At 38.1% G+C, this 24480-nt stretch overlaps 1 protein-coding gene across 1 annotated transcript in view; it reads left to right on the top strand.

Annotated features, from left to right (window-relative positions):
- Positions 1-24480, top strand: part of LOC142099232 (dimethylaniline monooxygenase [N-oxide-forming] 2-like) — a 46492-nt gene that overhangs the window by 12307 nt on the left and 9705 nt on the right. The window contains exons 3-8 of the mRNA XM_075182474.1: positions 1149-1337; positions 7515-7677; positions 13279-13421; positions 17426-17625; positions 19909-20255; positions 22548-22620. Coding sequence (XP_075038575.1) covers positions 1149-1337; positions 7515-7677; positions 13279-13421; positions 17426-17625; positions 19909-20255; positions 22548-22620 — 1115 coding nt within the window. The remainder of the gene's footprint in view (positions 1-1148; positions 1338-7514; positions 7678-13278; positions 13422-17425; positions 17626-19908; positions 20256-22547; positions 22621-24480) is intronic.

Consider the following 24480-nt stretch of genomic DNA (forward strand, 5'->3'; position numbering starts at 1 on the left):
ATGTAACTATAGCTCAGGAAGCAGTATGTATTAAAATAGACAAATTGTAATAAATATAGATAAAAACATGTAGTGAACTGTTGTAAAGATATTTTTCTGAAAAGTCTATTTAGCTGATATGCTTCTGAACTGTGAGCTGAAAAGCAGAGTATACCATTGAACTAATTCAAACATAAGGAGAGAAAAAATCAGCAATAGAAGAGATAGAAGAAGACTCAAAACTGGAGGTCAGTCAATGCATATAAAAATTATACAGAATGGGTCAACTACACTCCTAAATGGTGCAGCCACATAGACAGATGGTGGGGAGAGGGATTCCTATATTCCCTATAAGTCAAATTCAAGCAGTATCTCCCTTGGCGCAAGAGATGTATTGTGCAAGGATCCAAGTAAAAAAATTACTTGGATGGAATAGGTATTAACATAAGAAAAATATATTAACAAATTATGCAATATAGCGTCCTGGCCAGAACAAATAAATATAGTGATGACATATATTTCATGCAGGCTACATAGCCTATGGCAATCTAATAAATGTGCACATAAAGCATACCCAATTGTTTGGAAAGGAGCTCAAATATACACCCTCTCAGTGGTAGAGTAATAGTCTCTGGATATACTGGTCACTGATATTTTAACAGATGAAGGTCAGCTATGAGAAAATTATGGCAACTTCTGTAAACTAGCACATATTCAATTCAGAAGTGAATACTGAATGTATATATAAACCTGTAAGAGAAGAAGCAGTCATAACCATGCTTATCCTACAGAAAGACATCATTACAGAAATATGATGGCTAAAATCCTCTACATTCCTTCCTGTTATTGTAAACATGTATCTGGTGCTGTGGTAACATTGACCAATACTTCTGGCCTTGTTAGCCAAATGTTGCTGGTTCTAAATTCCCCTAACATTGCAGTCAGCTACATCATTCTCTTCATTCTGAGGAACAGTCTCTCCCTGTAACCTATATTTCCAGTATAATATCACACATTATAGTCCATTTCAGACAAGAAGTTAGTTTCAAAATACTGTACGTTTTGTTAAATTATGGAAATGTTTGCATATGTAATTGTGAATTACCACAAAATTCACATGTACAACAAGTGACCAAAATTACAACAGCCGATGTATCTATGTTGTGTAGGAAACCGTGGAAGAAGGCAGAGCCAGTATTTACAAATCCGTGTTCACTAATACTTCTAAAGAGATGATGTGCTACAGTGATTTTCCAATGCCACAGGACTTCCCTGTATATTTGCATCATTCCAAGGTCTTAGAATACATCCATCTATACGCAGAGTATTTCGATCTGCTGAAATACATTCAACTTCAGGTAATAGTATGAGTTTTGGCTAATCAATATATTTATCTTAAATAAATAGTTAAAAATGACAAGTAATTGGACATTTTAAGGATATAAAGAAGGTGTTCAAAGCAACATTTTCAAATACAAGTTTGTTCAGTATCTTTTGTAAACATATTAATGGCTCTAATGATAAGACATGATTTACACAATCTACACTACTGGTCAAAAGTTTTAGAACACTCCCATTTTTTCAGTTTTTATTGAAATTTATGAAGTTTAATGTCTCAATGTATCTCTGAAATGAAAGTAAAGTACAAATAAACAATTGAAGACAAAAATGAAATCACAGAATCATTTTGTTCAACAAAATTTATTCTAAATTTTGTAGTCTTCAAAGTAGCCACCTTTTGCAGATATAACTGCCAAACACACTAATGGCATTCATTCTACAACAGACATCAAATATGATTTGAGAAGTTCTTTCCAACACTGTCACAGAAGTTCCCACAAATGTGTTGCACTTGTAGGTTGCTTTGCTTTCATCCTACTGTCCAGGTCATCCCAAACCAGCTTGATGGGGTTTAAGTCTGGAGATTTTGCTGTCCATTCCAGGATTTGCAGACTACCATCTGTTGTTCTCCTCAAAGGTAGCTCTGACGTAGCCTGGAGATATGTTTTGGGTCCTTATCTTGATGGAGGATGAATTGACCAACTAGGCATAGATTAGAGGGTATTGTATGGTGCTGCAAAATGATGCTGTAGCCCTTTTGGTTCAGAGTGCAACGCCAAGCAAGTCGCCAACTGTGGATCCAGCAAAAAAGCCCTAGAATATCATGCTTCCTCCTCCATGCTTGACAGTTGATGTTACACATGGAAAAACCATCCTTTTGCCTGCTTGACAGTGTACAAAACCCTACGTGATGAACCCAAGAATTCAAATTTAGATTCAACATTCCATAAGAACATCTTCAATAGTCCACAGTCGGTGCTTCATGGCCCAGGTAAGCCTCTTTTTCTTATTTTTGCCATCTAAGCAATGGCATTATTTTGCCACTAAAAATATCAAACCTGCAGCTCAAAGTCTTCTCTTCACATTTGAAACTGAGACTTGCTTACTTCGACCACTGTTAAGCTGTGCTTGAAACTGCTGTCCTGTAAACTGCAGATCATGCAAGCTGTTAACCCTCAGAAACTTGTCTTCTGATTCTGTTGTGGCTTTGGGTCTGCCAGACCTCTTCCTGTCAGAGTTTCATCCAGTTTCTAAGTACCCTTTCTTAGTGTAAGAGACTGTACTCACTGACACCTTGGATTTCTTTGCAATTTCTCTAAACAAAAGGTTAAAATGGTCTGTCTGTCTTCCTTTGTTAATTGCCTTTTTTTCGCCATCCTGGTTCCTGCATTACAATATTGTCCAAGCAATGTTTCAGAGGATATAATTAAAGTCTGTTTCAACAATAATCAAGTAATCAGCAAAAGTTTGGACACCTATAGGAGTTGTTTGCATCAAATTTTAAAGCATAATGTACTTCTATTGCTGTAGAACAACTGTAAATTGTTAACCCTCTACTGGTTTCCCGAAATATCTTTTTGTATAGCTCTGAAATTAACATTATTTTTTCATTTTTTGCTACCCTAAACTTTTTTTAACCTCTAGCATTTTTCTGCTTACCTTTGTACTGTACAAATAAATATGTTCCAACTGCGCTCGCGAAGTGTTAATAAAGAAAAGGGGTGAATATTGCAGCAGAATGAATAAAACACATCACATACAATGGCTGGATATGACAAAAATAAAGGTGGTGTATCAATGCATACCATAGATTGAACTGTAAGATAGTCTGATTGGAGAAAAAAAGCAAAAAAAGCAAAAAAATCCTTGGCTCTATGAGTTCACAAAAAAACACACAAAGTCTCTGAAAAACACTTGCAGGATATGGAATTGCTGTCAATGGAGTATAAACCAATTAGGGATCAATCCAGAAATCCACACATGTCCACGTTTGTCAGGATAAACCTCAAAAAGAAGAAGGAAAAGAAAGGAAAAGAGGGAGGGGGGAGAGAAAATAGGAGGGAAAAGAGAAAAGAAGGAAAAAGAGGGTGATATCAGCTGGTAATATGTGCTATGATTGGTACACAATAATATTGTAGTAAGGAATGCAATTGCAGACTGAACAAACGTATGTGACCAGGAGGGGTTAACTAAAAAGCAGTTTAATAAGACCCAATATTGGCCATAACAATAAACTACAATGAAACCATGCACAGCATGAAATGCTAACTAAAATACAAATAGAAAAATGGAGTAATGACCGGAGTGTGCACCACCGAACTCACGCTAGTGTTGGTAAACGGCGTGGAAGCGTTGCTGGATGAATGAGAATCAAGGTCCAATGATCTCCTTCAGAATGGAACTCCAGAACAGGCAGGCTGGTTGCAACAGTCGGATCGTGTATGCCGGAATCCGCGGGTGAGATGCATTCCACAGTGGAGCACAGAGTCACTTCCTGTCCACGGATACTGGAATGAGTCAAAAAGGTGACCCAACGCGTTTCATCTCGAACGGAGACTTTTTCAAGGGTTACCTTTGTACTGCTTTAGGTTAATCACTAGTCTTGATTTATTTAAATATCAATAAAAACGGGAAAAATGTGGTGTTCTAAAACTTTCGACCAGTAGTGTACATTTATATCTAATGTATCTAAAACTGTGTCATCAAAGGACCATTTGTCCCTGAATAATACTAGCTGTTGCTTTATTTTAAGAAAAAACACTAGTGCACAATTGTATTATTTATTTAAACCCACTAATGGTCCCTGTCTTTGGAGACTGATTAAGGGGTGTGGTCTGCATTGATCAGAGCTTAGTCTATAATGTCTAAATGTTCAAATTGGAAAGGTTGGGTGGAATGAAAAATAATGACGATGATGGTGAAAATTATAATTCTAAAAATATTAACTAAACTTGTGTAACCCCCTGACACTGTGTAGTGTTGAGGTTCACAGTTTAGGCAGTGCATCTCCTTCTCAGCCCTGGCTAGCTCCTGGCATGGATGTAGATGACCAGAGGGTCCCCACACATGCAGGTTATTTTTACAGAGTCTCTGTGATGATGTTAGGACATAGGTGATGTAACTTGGTGCAGTGCAATCAAATGTCTCATTAATTTGGGCGCCAGACTATCTCTATTTTGCATACCCCTCCCCTCAAATAAACTCTTTATTTACACGCCTTCTTCACTCCAGCACATTCTTAAACTATTGCAGTGATAAATATGTACAGTTCCTATATATATTTCCTGTTTCCTCCTACACAGTTCTTAAGGGCTACATGGACAGAATATTAATGGGGCAGTCACATCCAAAATGGTGGCTCTCTAGCTCACCCTCATCTATCTCACAGCAGTGTTCACTCACCCTTCATCTGCGGGGGTAATATCTCTTTTCCGTTCTCTGCGTGGATAATATCTGTCTCACATGCTCTGCGTGGGTAATATCTCTCAGTTGGATGCTGACACACACTCCCTGTGTGCTGCTCCTTTCTATCATCCTGTCACTTTCTGAGGTAAATTATCCCTGAAATCTGCCCCATATCACTAGTATTATGTCAGTGTTGTTGTACTATGGTTCCCAGTGGCAGCAGGCGATGGATCAGCTCCCCAGATTATAAGGGGGGTCCCAGGACTTCCTCCCCTATGTCCTGGGTCCCTGTCTCTTCCTCTCTCTGTGCAGATTCTCATCCCCTCAGCTCATACCAGCCTGATGTTGCTAAACCACTTCCCAGGTTGTGGTGAAGAAGAAATAGTTGAGCCCTTCAAGAGTTAATATTACTAGGACTGTTATAGTTAGCCAGTCAATCAGTAAAGGTTTCGGGGATGGCCTTAGCTGGGGAGGTTTTATAAGAAGATGCATAGGCTGGTTTCTCTCTTGCCACTGGAAAAATCCCCACCCACCCAGTCCCCTAAGATGGATCATCCAATTGCATTATTGTGTAATTGATAATTTTTATTTCAGAAGGGTCTTAGTGGCAGAAAAGCATGTCAATCAACAGCCATAAATGACACATTCATGTGGCAGTGGAGTGCTGTCCTTTATAAGGGAGGGTCATCGTTAGTAACACTCCCCATTAGGGAGTTATGGGGCACTGCCTTTTTGGGAGGGTCCTAGGTACTGAGCCAAACAAGGTAGGGGCTCTGCTGCCTAGAAGTGTCTGAGTAGTTTTTGGTAGACACAATTTTAGTGTTGGAATGGCTGGTATCTGAATGGGCGTGCTTTTTATTTACCACCACTTTAATTTATTGTCAATAAAATTTTGTGACATTTCTTCACTAAACAAGTGTCAAGTGTCTTTATTTATTAGGTAAGATAACTCTTGATAAGGGCATTTAGGGAACAGTTAATGTAAAATCAACCGCCAGGCGACTTATGTAACAAACTAGTGTAAACATAGTAGTATATAGCCATCAATTTTACTTGTTTGCATTGTTTTAAACATAAAACTTGCCATTTGAACCCCTATAATATATATATATATATATATATATATATATATATATATATATATACACACATATATATATATACATATATATATCTATATATATACATATATATATATATATATATATATATATATATATATATATATATATATATATATGTATATATATATATATACATATATATATATATATATCTATATATATATATATATATATATACATATATATCTATATATATATATATATATATATACATATATATATCTATATATATATACATATATATATACAAGTTAACCCGTGCATGATACTCATGCATTCTAGTCAAATCAAGCTACTTAAGGTGTTAAAAAGGTTCTTGTCATGCATTTGGGCCTAGCCCAGGCCTCCTCAGGGGAAGAGCGTTACTTCCCGACGCAAGCGCCCTTTTTTAACGTGGTTTTGTCCACATGTCACCACCTCATCATTTTTTTCCATCACCTCATCCTTCATCTTTATCGCCACATCTATCCAGATGTCTATCCAGACACAGGGATCTCTCTCAGTGGTCCTGAGTATCACACTACTCTCGCTCTGTCACCCCCGGCAACCACCAACCACTCCCAACTGTCACCCACGGCAACCACCAACCACTCCCAACTGTCACCCCCGGCAACCACCAACCACTCCCAACTGTCACCCCCGGCAACCACCAACCACTCCCAACTGTCACCTCTCCTTCAAGAAATATATATATATTTTTTTAAAATCTCTATAAACACTTTTAACAATTAACAAATTAAATTAACAAATTAAAAACATCTTAGTATACCAAATTTCAGCCCTTTCTGAGTTTTTTTTTCACACACACACTAAGAATTTAGTAGTTCAGTGTATAACTCCGCCCAGCAGGTGGCGCTGCAGCTTGTTTTTTTTTTTTTTCACACACAGACACACGCCACTAGGCTTTTATATTATAGATATATATATATATTAATTACTAATTTGGGCCCCTTGTATTGTACCATAGTTTGTCCAGTAGCAAAGTTACTCCTTTTTTTGCCTTACTTTCCTTAATGAATCAGGCCCATAGAGTCTACGACAGTTAATAATTCAAACCTATAAACTAGTCCCAGAGAAATGTCAAATATAACAAATGAAGGCTAGTGATGTCACTACCATGTGCACATTAAACAGTGCAAGGGAATACAGTACATTTGCCTGGATCTATATATAATAGCAGACATAATTATATTTAATTTATAATTATATAGCTAAAACAAAATCTTACTAGATAGTTGTGTTATTGTGGGCATCATAAATCATATAGTGGTAGTAATAAAGATTTCCATTATAGATCCCAAAATAGATAACTGTCACTCACAATCAAGTTATTATCTAACTTGATAATAAAGCGCTATGGAATATGTTGGCGCTATATAAATAAATGATGATGATGATGATGATTTTATATATCAGAAAATGTGCCCATGGGTGACATCACAGGCTCCAGCCTGAAGAGCCCAGGATGTTACCCAGAGAACATAACATAGAGTAATATAATATATATATGAAACTGCGTGGTTACATAAATATATAATTTACCTTAACCATTGCTCTTACAGTTTCCGTCTGGATGAGAATCCCACATGTATACTAAATCATCAACTGTTGTTTTAATTCCATGTCTCACTAATGCTCATAATCTTTTCTCTTAATTGTGTGCAGACAAAAGTTTGCAGTGTAAAGCAATGCCAAGATTTTGCCACTACAGGACAATGGGATGTTTTAATAGAAAATCATGGCAATATGTGCTCAGCCATTTTTGATGCTGTGATAGTTTGCAATGGCCATTATACTGATCCTTATTTGCCACTACACTGTTTTCCGGGTGAGTATTATAATTAATTATATACCAATTTTTGTGGTAGAGAACAGTTTTAAAGACACTTAATGCTATGACTAGCTGAACATGATTAAAAACAAATAAAACAATATGAAAACTTGGACTTTTAGGTAAATTAGCACAAAAACCAGGTGCCTGATTCATTAAGGATCTTAACTTGAGAAACTTCTTATTTCAGTCTCCTGGACAAAACCATGTTACAATGCAAGGGGTGCAAATTAGTATTCTGTTTTGCACATAAGTTAAATACTGCCTGTTTTTTCATGTAGCACACAAATATCAACTTTAAATTTCAGTGTACAAATAAGCTATCAAGTATTTGTGTGCTACATGAAAAAACAGTCAGTATTTAACTTATGTGCAAAACAGAATACTAATTTGCACCCCTTGCATTGTAACATGGTTTTGTCCAGGAGACTGAAATAAGAAGTTTCTCAAGTTAAGATCCTTAATGAATCAGGCCACAGGTGTTCATCCACCCACCATTTCAATCATATTATTAGGTCTACTAGCACATGGGTAGTGTTGTAAGAAAAGCAACTGAAATTTGCACTATATGACAAATTACCAGAAAGATTGGTATGAAAAAAAGCACTGTGTAATATTATATAAAATTAAATTGTATATTTTGTATTTACTTAAGTAAAAAACTACAAAAACAGAAAGGAGCGGAAAAAGACTAGCTTCAATAAAATAAGGGCCTTTACCAATGATTTATAAAAAGGCAACAGAGACAGATAAGTTGATATGACCTCTACAGGGCACAATAAATTATCTCCACTGAAAATAAAATGAATGTACGTATACTTCAGATACCTGAGTCACAGTGGAATATGTCATTACTTTATTGCAGTGTTTATGGCGCAGAGCCCAGTTTAATTACACAAACTTTTTATTTAGTTGTAAAGTTGGAGTTCGTGCCATCTAATGCCACGTTTAGCTTTGTCTCATTCCTATTATTCAGAACATAATGTAGGCTTAAGCCAGAGCAGGATATAACAACAATAATGGCACATACAATTAGATTTCTTCCTCAGTTAGGGCTAACTCATACTTGCCAACTTTGGCAAGAGGTAGCTCGGGAGATTGGGGGGAAGGGGGGGGGGGAATATTAAAACATGCAAAGGGCAACAATGAAAGATTGTCTTAAAGGGGTAGATTTAAATATGTCCCTCAAATGATCCCACCCACAATAAGGTTGTGAGATGTTTTCCAACATCAGCTACTGACACCTTCTCCGTTTATTTTACAGATCTTATTTATTGAAATTTTCAACATTTTTCTATCAGTATTTTATAACTGTGCAGTATATAGTTTGTATACATGATGACTAGACATTTATTTACACATGTATTTATTTCAACATGTGACAGGTGGAGCTGGTAACCTGAAGCTAAGTTAGATATTGAGAATATGTGCATGTCAGGAGTAGTAAGTTTGAAAATATATCCTCAGTTCGGTGATCTTTATGGAGAGTTGTCTAAACTATTTTGTTCTAATTACAAATTGTGTGTAAAAATTGGTGATACAGTAACAGTATATTACTACTAACTTCAAAATATTCAGCGGCCGACTGTCATGCCTTGTGAATAAGAAGTAGGGCTGTTACTGCACGCTTTAAATCAGGCTTAGATTTTTCCTAGTAGAAAATCATGGCGAAAGAGTAAAATGTCAATTTAAAATCCATCCTGAATCTTTTTTAGGGCCTTTATTTTAGAGATGAGCGGGCTCTGATTTCGGTAATCCGAGCCTACCCGAACAGTGCGGATCCGACGGGATCCGAGCACTGTTCGGGAACTTCCGGGCGGCAAATGAAGCCAAACCGAGGCTATGACATCCAAGTCTTGCGTCGGATCTCGCGAGACTCGGATGTCATAAATTCACTGCTCGCTGCCGCCATCTTCATTCTGGCTGCGATCACTTGTGAGGGAGGTTGTAGTTAGGGAGCTCCTGTCCTGCTTTTCAGTTTAGTGTTGCTTTGTGCTTTGTCCGGTGCTCTCTTCTGCTGAGTCCAGTGGTGCTGCCTGTGTCCTGTGCTCTGTTCTGCTAAGGGCATTGTTATTTTCAAATTATCCAAAAGTTCTAAAAAATGTAAACATTTTTTATAAAAAACTTATAAAAAAATAATTAAAAAAAAAAAAAATAAAATTATAAAAAAATTATCCAAACATAATTGAAAAAAAAATATTAAAAAATTAGTTAAAAAATACTAGGTACTGCTATTTAAAAGTCAAACTACGTTCACTGTTGCTGCTGTATCAAAAAATACTAGGTACTGCTATTTAGAACTCAAACTACGTTCACTGTTGCTGCTGTATCAAAAAATACTAGGTACTGCTATTTAAAACTCAAACTACATTCACCATCCAAGTAGACATGTCAGACAGTCTTTACTTTTACTGGCAGGAAAAAAAGGCAGTTTGGAAGCCCCTGTACAAACTGGCTCTATTTTACCTGAGTTGTCCTCCGTCCAGTGTGTACTCGGAAAGAGTTTTTAGTGCAGCAGGGAACCTGGTCAGTGAGCGGCGAAAGAGGTTGCTTCCGCAAAACGTAGAAAAAATGAAGTTCATAAAAATGAATTATCAATTCCTCAATCAAGTACAGCACTGGCCTCCAGATACTACAGAGGGACCTGTGGTTGTGGAGTCCAGCAGGGACGAATTGATAATGTGTGAGGATGAGGAAGTACACACTGAAGGGGGCCAGGAATCAGAGGATGAGAATGAGGACGACATCTTGCCTCAGTAGAGCCAGTTTAGTTTGTACAGGGAGAGATAAATAGCTTTTTTTGTGTGGGGGCCCAAACAAACCAATCATTTCAGCCACAGTAGTTTGGTAGGCCCTGTCGCTGAAATGATTGGTTTGTTAAAGTGTGCATGTCCTATTTCAACAACATAAGGGTGGGTGGGAGGGCCCAAGGACAATTTCATCTTGCACCTTTTTTTTTTCTTTGCCAGCTCATTTTGTGGGGGTCCAAACAAACCAATCATTTCAGCCAAAGTTTGGTAGGCCCTTTAGCTGAAATGATTGGTTTGTTAAAGTGCGCATGTCCTATTTCAACAACATCAGGGTGGGTGGGAGGGCCCAAGGACAATTCCATCTTGCAACTCTTTTTTTGGCATTATGTGCTCTATGGGGCCTAGTTCTATCTCCATCAGAGATATTCCTGCAGGCCATGTCACCGGCACAGTTATGTTGGTGTTAGACGTGCGTCCGGTGTCTGCCATCTGTGCAGTGGAATTTAGACTAGTTGAAGGAGGTATTGTGGCCCCGGTACCAAACTGGGTACCGGGGCCACTCCACTACGCAGTCCAGATAGCTGCGTATCAGATATTAAACTACGTTCACTGTTGCTACCAAATCCAAAAATAATGAAAATGCCCTGTCATCATCGAAAATGAGGTATTGACGCGCTAGAACTACACCCTGTATATGTTGCAGAGGATGTAGGAGCAGCCACCTGTGCAGTGGAATTCAGACCAGTTGGATGAGGTATTGTGGCCCCGGTACCAAACTGGGTACCGGGGCCACTACACTACGCAGTCCAGATAGCTGCGTATCAGATATTAAACTACGTTCACTGTTGCTGCCAAATCCAAAAATAATGAAAATGCCCTGTCATCATCGAAAACAAGAGGTATTGATGCGCTAGAACTACACCCTGTATATGCTGCAGAGGATGTAGGAGCAGCCATCTGTGCAGTGGAATTCAGATCAGTTGGAGGAGGTATTGTGGCCCCGGTACCAAACTGGGTACCGGGGCCACTCCACTACGCAGTCCAGATAGCTGCGTATCAGATATTAAACTACGTTCACTGTTGCTGCCAAATCCAAAAATAATGAAAATGCCCTGTCATCATCGAAAACAAGAGGTAGTGACGCGCTAGAATTACACCCTATATATGCTGCAGAGGATGGAGGAGCAGAAAAAGGCCATTCAAGCCTACACAGCCACCTACGATGGGCCACGTGTTTGTGCCGCCCACTTGTGTCGCTTAGCTTAGACATCCAGCTACCTCGGTGCAACGTTTTGGACTAAAAACAATATTGTGAGGTGTGAGGTGTTCTGAATAGACTGGAAATTAGTGGAAATAATTGTTATTGAATGTTATTGAGGTTAATAATAGCGTAGGAGTGAAAAAAAAACCCAAAAACTGGATTTTAGCACTTTTTATGCTTTTTTAAAAATAAATCAGAACCCAAAACCGTAAATCAGAACCAAAACCTTTCGTCAGGTGTTTTGACAAAACAAATCAGAACCCAAAACCTCAAGTTAATCAGAACCCAAAACACAAAACACTAAAAGTGGCCGGTGCACACCCCTACTTTATTTAATCATGAGAGTGAGGGGAAATTGGGTCTGTTTTATTACATGCAACACTTTTGTATTAATGTTTATCCATTAATCAGTCTGTACCAATAAAAATGTTTTCCCATGTAAAGTGCACTTAGAAATACAAAAAGAGAATCCTGGAAAATATATGTTGAGACATGGTAGCCACAAACCCTGAAGACATAAAAAACAAGTCCAATTGCAGGGACAAAACTCTCTGGTTTCTCTTATTCTCCATGGCCCACTGCTAAACCATGACCACCTTCCTAAATATGCCTTCTCTACCCTTGAATCTTATTTAAATAATTATGTTTTGCAGATTTCATATTTGCATATGGGAACATGCATATGCCTATCTCCACTCAGTAAGGATTTCCCAATATGCCCAGCTCCTTTCTTCACAAGATGAACAATATTGAACCTCTCCAAATGTCACCATCTTGGCGCGTAAATCCATGGGGCTAGATTTATTAAACTGCGGGCTTGAAAAAGTGGAGATGCTGCCTATAGCAACCAATCAGCTTCTAGCTGTCATTTTGTAAAATGTACTAAATAAATGGTAACTAGAATCTGATTGGTTTCTATAGGCAACATCTTCACTTTTTTAAACCCGCAGTTTAGTAAATATACCCCATGCACTTTCCTATAAAAGAATGTGCATTCATGCAGAAATTGGTCTACCAAGCAGTGGGTGCGTTGACAAAACCACAATCCCTACTGTTCTCATAGTTGCGAATAATATTTCCAATAGCTTCCTTAAGAGATATGTAGAAATTCAGAGACAAAGGGGTATATTTACTAAACGGCGGGTTTGAAAAAGTGGAGATGTTGCTTATAGCAACCAATCAGATTCTAGCTGTCATTTTGTAGAGTGCACTAAATAAATGACAGCTCTAATCTGATTGGATGCTATAAGCAACAACTCCACATTTTCAAACCCGCGATTTAGTAAATCTAGCCCAAAGTCTGTGATCCACGACAGCAGAATAAATCAGGTAAAAGTCAAATGACAGACTATGCATCATTTAGCTAATATAATGTTGTTCTGCAATATGAAGGTTTCAATACTTGGTCTTCAATCCCAGTTCAAGGGTAGAAACAATAATGAACCATAGAAAATGCCAATGCACCAGAATTCTACCAATGCATGTATTCATAATTAGAAGTGTAAAAGTCTGAAAACATAAACCACTGTAAATTAAATATAAAATAGTCTGTAAAGATTCCATCATGGATGTAATTTCTCTTTATAGGTATAGAAAATTTCAAAGGTCGTTACATTCACAGCCGTTTCTACAAAACATGTGAGGAGTACAGAGGGAAGACTGTGGTTGTTGTGGGGACTGGAAATTCAGCTGGAGATATTGCGGTGGAGCTCAGTCATATTGCAAAACAGGTTGCCAATCTTGTTTTAAAGGGTTAACTATTTTAAGTACTTCTGATGGTCCTGTTCATGGGACTTGGATCACTTAATTTTTTTTAACTTGTTGGCCATACTTTTGCATTCTATGGATCACCAGCTGATATGAGCTATAATGTATTGTATTCTCTGTAAGAATGCTGGGTTTTGCAGTATCACAGTTGGAGAGCAACTACAGCATTTGCTATCTTACCAGGAGGTTTTCCTATAGGAAAGCAATTTTACTTAAAGATTCCAGAAATAAATTAGTAATTTTTAGCAACTAGCTCTTAGTTGTCCCTAGACATTTTGTTATACATTCTATTATAGAATCTTAAGTAAATAATGGAAGAGGTTGCTTTTTACTAGAGATGGGCGGGCTCGGTTCCCCGAGATCCGAATCCTACCGAATTTAGGGTATCCGAGAACCGAGTCGAGCACGCTCGGTACTCTCCCACCCAGTCGGATTCGAAATCGAGGCAAAACGTCATTGTGACGTATTCGTTTTTCTGAGCTTGGTTCTCGCAAGATTTGAAAAGCATAAATACCAGCATCCACAGCAATCCATCGCCATTTGACAGAGGGAGAAAGCAGGGTTAGGTCACACTGGCTATATCAGCGCAGGGACAGTGATTGATTGTATTCAATACCATTGTAATCAGTTGTTACAGCAGTAAGAGGAGAAGAGAGGAGGGTTTTTGTTCAGTTTCTGGCACTCCATGGGGTGTCCCCCATTCTTTTTCAGAAATGTATCTGGCAGTCAAAAAAGTCCTATTTTGCAGCAGTGTCAAAATAATATATTTAGCACTCCCATTTGCTTTTGGGGTGTCCCCCATTCTTTTGCAGAAATTTTTCTGCCTGTCCAAAAAGTCCTATTTGGCATCAGTGTCAAAAACAATTTGTAGCACTACAAGTGATTTGGGCTCAGAATGGATTCAAAGCAGTCCACATATGAGCAAAATGAGCAACCAGGTTCTGTCACCAGTCCTGATGGTAGTGTTCCCAGTACGTCATCTGGGAAAGGCGATGTCAAACTACACCGTCTTTTGAAATCAGGCAAAAAAACACTCACCCAAAAAATAAATTACCGTGTTGAAGCGAAAAAGAAGTGTAACTGAGGAAAAGTTAACTGCCGATAAAAATAAATTTGCCAACATGCCATTCTACACACGCAGTGGCAAAGAGAGAATGAGGCCTTCACCTTTCTCTATTAGTGGCAGATCCAAAAATGTTACCGAGCCTACAAGTGGTGCACAACTACTGTTACGCGTCAAAGCCGAGCTGCAAGATAACAGTAAAGCATTAGAGGATAATGTTTGCTCTGAATCAGAAATGACACCATTCCCTGTGGAGAGTCCATCCAACAGTGGGATGTCTAAAAGTGAGCATTCTGTTAGTGTACCCATAAAGAAGGGTCCTTTAAGCAGTTCTGCTGATGTGTGCCTGAACAGCCCGAGTGTAGCTGGTGATACACCAAGTTAGGATGACACTTTGTCTTTAGAAGAGGATGTGGGGGAGATTTGGGTATCTGACGATGAGGATGCGGTTGATTGTGTAAGTCCTGCAGCAGTGTGGCACCAGTGGCAGCAGTTCTGGCACGTGAGGTTCTGGCACCAATATGCCCTTTCCAAACACAAGCAGGGATGACGCAGGGGGCAGAGCACAACAGTTTAACATCTGGGCTGGTTTGAAAGATTTTTTAAAAAAATGTGTGACCTTGACCATAACTGCAACCAATCCTACTATTAACATGCAAAGGTTGGTGGCGGGTCTATCAGGGATTAAACTGTATTTTTACTAATTTGCACTCATAAGACGAGTGCTCAATTGCTAAGAGTCATTGATGAAGAGGAAGACAAGCAGGCTTGTCTATAGAATTTGCAAGACCAAGTAATTTGAATTCCAAAAGTGGTGCACAACTACTGTTACGTGTGAAAGCCGAGCTGCAAGAAAACACTAAGGCCAATCCCTGTGAAGAGTCTAATCCCATTAGAGTATGTCTAATCGTGAGCATTCTGTTAGTGTACACATAAAGAAGGGCCCTTTCAGCAGTCCTGCTGATGTGTGCCTGAACAGCCCGAGTGTAGCCGGTGATACACAAATTGATGATGCCACTTTGGAATTAGAAGAGGATAGGGGGAGATTTGTGTAGGCGACGAGGGCGCTAATGATGATGTTGATATTTATGATGCAGACAGATACCAAACTGCCTTTGTCCATTTCTTTTAATATTCTAATTCTACAGTCTATGCAAGGTTCTTTTTCTCTATTCAACTACAAGTGGAGGTCGGTCATAGACAGCCACCAAACTACCTTGGTCCATTTATTTTTTATATTGTTCAGTCTATCCAGGCTGCTTTTTTTCTATTCAACTACAAGTGGAGGGTGGGAGGGGGGGGGGGGGGGGGGCGCTATAGAGACAGAAACCAAACTGCCTTGGTCCATTTCTATAGATATTTAACTATAAGTGTAGGGTGTAATATACACCCAAGGACGATGGCTGCATTGCCAATATGCATAGATGAAGAGGAAGACAGTCTGGTTTGTGTGTAGAATAAATGAAGGCCTACCTACCAGGAATTAAACTGTTTTTTTGATAATTTAAGGGATTTACAATTATATTACTTATCCAAGAAACAGGTGGAGCACTAAATTTGGTTATTTTATGCCCAAAAACATTTATTTTCCAACAAAATAGCAAAGCAAAACCAAATAAACCAAAACCAAAACACGCAATGGCGGTGGCGGTTTTGCAAAACCAAAACCAAAAACCAAAACACGACGGTAATCCAGATCCAAAACCAAAAACAAAACCAAAACACGGGGGTCAGTGAGCATCTCTAGTTTTTACCATCAGACAGGCATAAATATGTTATTTGTTTTGTTTTTACACCTGAATTGTAAATGGAAATGATTTATTTCCATTGATTTCATAGGTTTCTAAAACTGCAATTTAATATGTTTCTGTAGGAAGAGCCCTAGTGCTTTCAGCACAGGCTGGGTCTTCATAGAGTGGGGGCCCAAACATTTTTTCACGGACCCAACTCCCTAAGGAATCCAGCCCCGTACTGAACAGCTTGGGGTTGGCTTGTCACTATGGCAGGGAAACCCCTGCTGCTTGTCCCCCAGCTATAGTGCCACCCACCCTGGCTGGTTGGCCTAATGCTGGGTTCTGTAAAATTGGGGTGACCCCATGCATTTTTTTTCCCTGAGTTTGCCGAAACCAACACTGCACTGGCAGCACTAAGGTTAATAGCATTAGGAGGTGGGGACCAAATGCTTTTTTTAGAAAATAAAATTAATATTTTTTGACACTTTATAGTGATGGCTGATGGCGGATCGGCTGGCTGTAATGCCGGCTGACCTGCCGGCTATCTTAAACTAGCCCCAGAGCTGGAGCCAGAGAAACGGCAGAAAGACAGAGTTACTCTCATGGCCGTAGAGCTTGCTGACGCCATAGCTGTGTGCGCTTGAGTTTGGCAAGCCAACACAGTACATTGTTTACGGCCACACAACCCTTCCCCGCCCCGATCACTCCCCTTTACAGTAGACTGTAGTAAATGCCCTTTCCGTGCACTAGAGCACAGAACAAAGGAGTCCTTTTCTTCACCATACCAAAGAATAGCCATTTAAAAAGAGGAAACCAGAATAATAACATGACGACAACAATAGAACATGGATGGTAGCTTTAGTTTTTGTACTCCATGTCCGTTAAAAAATAAAACTTGTTACCTCATGGGGATAGAACTTTGTAACTCTTGCAGTATTTTAAACATGCTTTCAGTAATGATTTCAAGAGGCTACATGGGTGCATCAGTTTTAGCAGAAAATACTCTATTTTGTATATAGAAGATGTAACCTAGGAATGTAAAAACAGAGATAGAAGCTAAATCTAATAATCAATGAGTTCTGATTTCAGAACCAGTTGTAAGTTAATGTTATCTTATACTTACAGCCATATTATTGTTTAATATGTATTATTTTAATATTATGTTCATTAGGTTTATCTTAGTACCAGACATGGATCCTGGGTGGTCAGTCGAATCTCCTATGGTGGCTTCCCTATTGACATGACACTGTCAAGACGCTATACAATGTGGATCAAGAATATGATGCCAAAATCACTTGCTGCCAAGATAAGTGAGATGGCTATGAAAAAGTGGTTTGACCATGCAAACCTGGGCTTGGAACCTAAATTCAGGTTGATGAATTTAAACTATTATTAGGTTTGCTCTCACAGAGATTATAAATAGAGTGTAATTGTAATATATCCTTCTTATATCCTTCCTAAAAATAACCATTAAAAAAATACACTCATTGCTGTTCACTGTACATGAAATAATGAAATCTATTTTGAAAATATAAGTATAGTAGGAATCAGGTTGAGTGTTTTAATATGCTTCAAATTCTCATGGTGCTCTTTGCACATCATTGCACTGCATGGCCCTCAAATGAGAGCATCACAAACACGCTCCCAGCTGCCGTGACTTTGGGTGTTTGCTGTATGAGGTCTCATACGATTCCAGCCCACAGTCTTTCTCTCTACCTACCACACATGTTATAGACCTACTGAGTTGCCCCCAAACAGCGCTCTTACACCCTCCACACAATTCAGGTTTGCCACCACCTATTGAATACGGGCAATAGGATCCCCATATACTGTCCCACACTGGCACACAAGGCTTCTAGCTGCCCACAGACCAGCAAGACCCACATCAGGAAACAAAGGATTAATTCTTCACACCTCCAAACTGTTACACAAATGTAAATGCAAACACACACTGCTGGTTAATCAAATGTGTCACAAATCACACGCATTCAAAGGGTTAACTTGGTCCAGCTATTTCTTAACAGGCTAATGGATTTGTTAGAGTATCAAGGACGCAACATATTCAATTATAGATTTAATATACAAAAGTACAGTGTATTCAGATATAAAAAAATAATTAATAAACAATTAATAGATTGAGATAACATACACAAGCAAAGCAGTTTAAAATAAAAGGTGTTACATTCAGAGTAGCACTTACATGAGTTGCATTTTCTGGCCAAGGGAAATTGGCTTGGAAGATGGACAGCTTATTAATGTGAATTGATTTCCCTCAAGTCTGACAATTTGTCCTTTCACAACACAGGTTTTTAAGCAAAATGAAATGGGACGGTATTCACAGGGACAGTGTGGATGTTAAAGTTGGGGGTGTCGGAAATGTCCCCTGGGTGTCACCTAGGGTTTGTTCAAAATGATTTCTAAAGTTTTGAACTTTGGTAGCTTCTCTCAGATATATCCCAGAGACATAACTCCCCCTTCAATAAACAGGTCATAATCTCATGCACATTTAAATACCAAACATGATGGAATTATGACAATGTGACATACCTTTTCCAAAGATATGTGATTATAGCTATTCCCGGATACCGCCAGTACCTGTCATTCACAACTCTGATGTAATTTCTGCTCCTTGCTATGGAGTGGCACTCAGATTTCCCAAAATATGAACTATGAAGACATTTTGCTTTGAAGCCCATATTTCTATATACCTGTATAGGCTTTCAAATGTGGCCTTTGTCTCCAAGATTCTCACCTAGGCATATGGCTCTCTCATTTACATTCAGTGGTTCATTGTGTTTACACTACCTATTGAAAGGAAGTCAATTAGGAAGTGGAATACATGATAAAAAACAATGGATGTCTGTGATCTGTATATCTTAAGCAGGTCTCCTCACAAAAGCATTTGCTCAACCTAATTGCCTCCTACTGGGCTAATTGTTTCCTTTTAAAAAACATTTGGTCAAACATTTTTATGAGTTGAAATCAGGCTCATTTATGTATCAACGCAATATTTTATTTGGGGCCTGACATTCAGTATTCTATTTCATCATATCAGATTTATGCTCTTATCCTGACCGAGAGTGTTAAACTAAAACTTTAAATAATAATTCTTACATGGTGGGGCAAAGTATGATGGTAGAGGGCCTAAAGTCTATTTTGTGTATATATTGTCATTGTTCTAGTCACTAGCCAAAACTTGTCCTTTACATGTATCCAAATATCTCAAAAAATGTATCAGTAATCTGCAACATATGGAACTTTATATCTAAGTGCTCTTCCAATATGTTTACTGTGCTTATACCTGTACCTTTTGATTAACATTTCTTGTTCCTCTTCCCTAGAACTGCACTTCTTCTCTAACGGGCGCAGTTCCTGAAAATGTTTTCAGAGAAGTTTACCTTTGTTCAGCCTATTGTCCACGGTGTCACCATTGCTTTCTTCACCTAACACAATTTCACACAGCCCACATCTTCTTTCTCTTCAGTTGCATTTCACCATTTAGATTATATTCATGTAATTTTAGTTTCAGGCAGTACTTATATAATATAATTTATATTATTTGTAAACTCCTATGTACATTGTTACCTAATTCCTAATATTTTATCATGTCTAATTTTAAATTGAAATACTGATTTTTTTTTTTCTTCTCAAAAGGCTTAAGCATCCTGTTGTAAATGATTACCTCCCGAGTCAAATACTACAGGGATCAATCATGGTGAAGCCCAGCATTAAATCATTCTCTAAAACATCTGTCATCTTTGAAGATGGAACTGAATCTGAAGTGGATGAAATAATTTTTGCTACAGGATACAGCTCAACATTTCCCTTTCTTGATGATGATATAATCAAACTTAAGGACAATGATGTGTGTTTGTATAAATACATATTTCCAATTTATCTGGAAAAGCCAACACTTGCTTTTCTAGGACTAGTCCAGCCTCTTGGGCCTATTATGCCAACTGTTGAACTCCAGGCTCGTTGGGCCACCAAAGTTTTTAAGGGTAAGTGAGGAAATACATTTTATAGCTTTGGAATGTATGTTGTATTAGGGATGCTGCATTTTATGCTGGCTGAGCCTTATAGGATTAGTAGGTCTGATGGTGCCCGTAGGCACTATATATCTAGACATTTTGCTACCATAGGGAACAATTAAAATTTAATCTATTACATAAACTACACATTTCCTACATTTTGGTACCTTCCAAAACTTGCTGTTTCAATCTGCCTTAATATATACACAGGCAAGGCAAGTGTCCATATTACAGAGGTTATTAAAATCTTTTTTTGAAGATGTGAAGGTGGAGAGGGGCTGTCACCATCTTTGTATCCCCTACTCACTTATCCTCAAATGAAGCCCTACTTGATTTATGCACAAGGAATGCGACCATTATTGTTTTTTTGCTAAATAAGAGCGCAGTCATTATACATTTCATTTCATGAAGCCCAAGGATGACTGATTGTCTTCAGCCTTTACATTGGGAAAACATCAAGATTGAATCCTTACTACATTTTTATTTCATGTTCACTATTTACTTTGGAGAACAACTTTTCTCGTATATTTTAAAATGAATTTCACTTTATACCTCTCCCTGTCATAATTTTACACCCAAAAAGTTTTGTGCACCCACCTCCCACAAAAGAATTGCACCCTGGGCTGAGGCTTAGTCTGCCTATTAGATAGTTAGGCCCTGTGTACCCCTTACCCACAGTTTGTGTACTTGTAACTTGTGAGTCCTACCACTGAATCTCCTGTGCAAGATAAGATACACACTTTAAGATAGTACCATGCTGGAACTTTGAAATATAATTTATTGAGAGGATGAGATGAAATGATGTGTGGAGTGGAGTCTATCTATCTATATTCCACCAGGCAATATATGCATGTTTAAGTAGGACTTCTACTGTTTCCAAATTAAAGGACCTTGAGCCCTTGATCCTTCTATTATTTACCCTTCATCACTCTCACATAACTCATTATATCTATCTATATACTCCTCTATATCATAAATAGAGGGTACTTGTATATTATCAGGTGCCAAATATATCTGAGACCTGGCTATTCATTCCTAGGCATGCATTGAGGTCTTCCTTATTTGCAACGGCTTTCATCATCCAATTTATAAGATCTTTAAATGGTCTATATCTTCACAGGTCTGCGACATATAATTACTGCACATACTGGCATCATAATCCAATACTAGCTCCACTCTGCTTTGAGTTTTCCTAGTTTTCTTTTCTCCTGGAGGCACTGAAAACAGTAATGGAGAGGAAAATAATTACTAACTAATACTATAATAGAACATATGCACCCTTACTAGAGGCTTAAATTGAGCTGCTGCTTTGCACTTTCTTTGAAAGGGCTTCAGGACTATTATGTATAACAGTTGTGCAGAATGGAAATGTAATACTCTTGGCAGTTGCCGGCTCTGCAGCCCCATACACCTGTTCATATGGCGGATATCCCATAATGTGCGGCTGACTAACCCCTACTAATGACTCGCCAGGTCATATTTGCTGTTACTTTAGAAAGATTTTGATCATGCCCCTGCATTTATGTATCAGACTGAGTCTACTGAGGCCCGCCGAGCCACCCCCATCTCGACTAGTATTCCAACATTGTCGCGGCACCTAGGCCTTTTGAGTTCCATCCCAGGAAAAAAGATAGTTCTCTTAGTATAGAGAGGTTTAGGTTATTTCATGCTAACTTATGATGCCATGTTTAGTTGGTGAGACAGGAAAAAGATACATGAGGGAAGGAGCGGTCAGAATATAAAGCTCTTGAAGTGTTTCAAATTTGGTCTTATTTTCATGGTGTATTAGATATTGTGGATTAGAGCCACAATGTTCTGTTGTGATGTAGGATGGAATGAGGATAGCATAGAATGAGGATGTGACCTAGGAGAATGAAAATGCAATATTGCTTGCCTGCAGGGAGCGGAGGATCTCAGATAGTTGACATCCCCATTAAGATGGCAAGATGGTTTCTCAGTCATTTTTATTTTATAGTAGCCTACAGTGTTTTTTGCTACTTTAATTAATTCATTTTTGCTACTTTAATGAATTAATTATAACCTCGATCTTAACATATTTCTTTTTATTATATGCCCACCTAAGTATATAATTTCAATATCTACAGTATATGACCTCTATCAGTGTTTAACACACGCAGCAGAAGGTGATTATAATTATAATTAATTCTGTTGAATGGGTAATTATTCAGACTTCTATAATGTTACCTTTACTTAAAGTATCTTGCTATCTATTCTTATAAGTAAAAATTATTTTTTTTCCAGGTACTGCCTATCTACCACCGGTGAGAAAGATGGAGAGCTATATTGCAAAAAGCAAAGATGGAAATAACAAATGGTATGAGACACATTTAGAACTAGACTTACCTACAAAACAATTACTTCAATTTATGGCACTTTATGAATTTTTCAAGTTATATATACCTACATGTAACCTAAATTTCCAGTACGCTATAAACTATGAAACTTGGTGTAAACAAGGTGTCTGATTTTTTCTATACTTTAGTTTAGTTTATTATTATTATTATTATTATTATTATTATTAATGATAATAATAATATTATTATTATTATTATTAAACTAATGTGGTTTAAAAGAGGAGTATTAATTATTTAAATTTAACTTTTTGGGACTACATGACTCAGCGGACGTCAGGGCATACTGTCTTTTGTGGATCTCCAAGTGCCAGCATGCTCTGGCTCCCAAGAGTGGTTGGGACTTGTAGTTCCACAAAGTAAAATAGTGTTTTAATCTTTTTCTCTCTTTCTTTCACACTTTATTATCACACACCCACTGCCCAGGGGTGTGGGATGAGCCCTTGTGCTTTCAGCATGGGGCTGGGTGTCCCTAGAGGGGGATATCCGCACATTTATTTTGCAGACCCCATTCCCTAGGGAATTCAGGGTCTGCTTTGTCATTATGTCAGGGGGACTGGTTTTCATCAAATCGGGGGGACCACATGCTTTTTTACCCCCCGATTTTGCGATTACCAACACTTGAGATTCATGCCTTGATTAATTCGGGAGAACGTAAAGCCTAAATGCATGCACGTAATATTGAGTGCAGTTTGCGCTCAGAATGCGAGCCTTGATGAATCAGGCCCAATGTGTTTATGGACTACTGCCATTTTTATATGTAGATATTTGTAGTGAATATACTTGTGTCTAATATTGCATTTCTTGTCTAAGAAGGGTGGAGTGTAGTGTATGTGGACTACTTTATAGTTTCGCAGAGGTAGACAATTGGAGTGTTTTCTAACACATGTATTTATATCATGTACCCAACTATCAGCTTTTGTATTATGCGCATACGCTCTGAAGTAAAGGGTTCAGTGGCTACTTAAGTGGTCCTCATGTCTATTAAAAACGACATAAACTATATCTTTAATGTGCGGTTAATTTGTTTCTTTTATAGCTATATACCCAAATTATTGCTTGAAGGATATGTAACAATTATGTACATCATTACAACAATATGTATATTGCTATCTCCATATACCCTGTTAATGTTTTTATGTAATTATTTTATGTAATATATAGCTTCAAATAATTCTGGGGTCAGGGGTCAGTGAATAATTTACATGTAAGCAGGTTTCTTGGAGGTGTAGTGCTTCATTAAAGCCTGTTGAAGAAAATAACCTTCAAAACGCATAGCAGAGTAGAACTCTTTAATCAAGCTAATCAGTCTGTGGTAGAGACCATCATGAAATGTCCACAATGTCTGCCACAATTATAAGAGCAATTGTTACCTTTTGATCATTTCAAAAGAAAAAACACTTTATCATGAGTTTGATTCCCGGCCATGGCCTTAACTGTGTGGCGTTTGTATGTTCTCACCGTGTTTGCGTGGGTTTCCTCCAACTCTCCAAAAACATACCAGTAGGTTAATTGGCTGCTGTTAAATTAATCTTAGGTTGGGTACACACTACAGAAATTTCCAACCAATGTGTTATCTACAACGATTGTGCCAGCAATTGAATTTTCGATCAGTCCGTCAATACATGTGTACACATTATATGCATTTTAAACAATATTTGCATGACTAACTGTCTGGCCAGTGGTTTTTGTCAGACATAACATCATCTCAATAGATTGTGATTCCATACATACTGAAAAGATATATGGCCTCTCTGCAGCAATATGCCAAATAAATTTAAATAAAAGGCTGAACATCACCGGCAAAAACTTCCACAAACTCA

Source organism: Mixophyes fleayi, chromosome 8, assembly GCF_038048845.1.
Source record: "Mixophyes fleayi isolate aMixFle1 chromosome 8, aMixFle1.hap1, whole genome shotgun sequence".
Taxonomy (NCBI): domain Eukaryota; kingdom Metazoa; phylum Chordata; class Amphibia; order Anura; family Limnodynastidae; genus Mixophyes; species Mixophyes fleayi.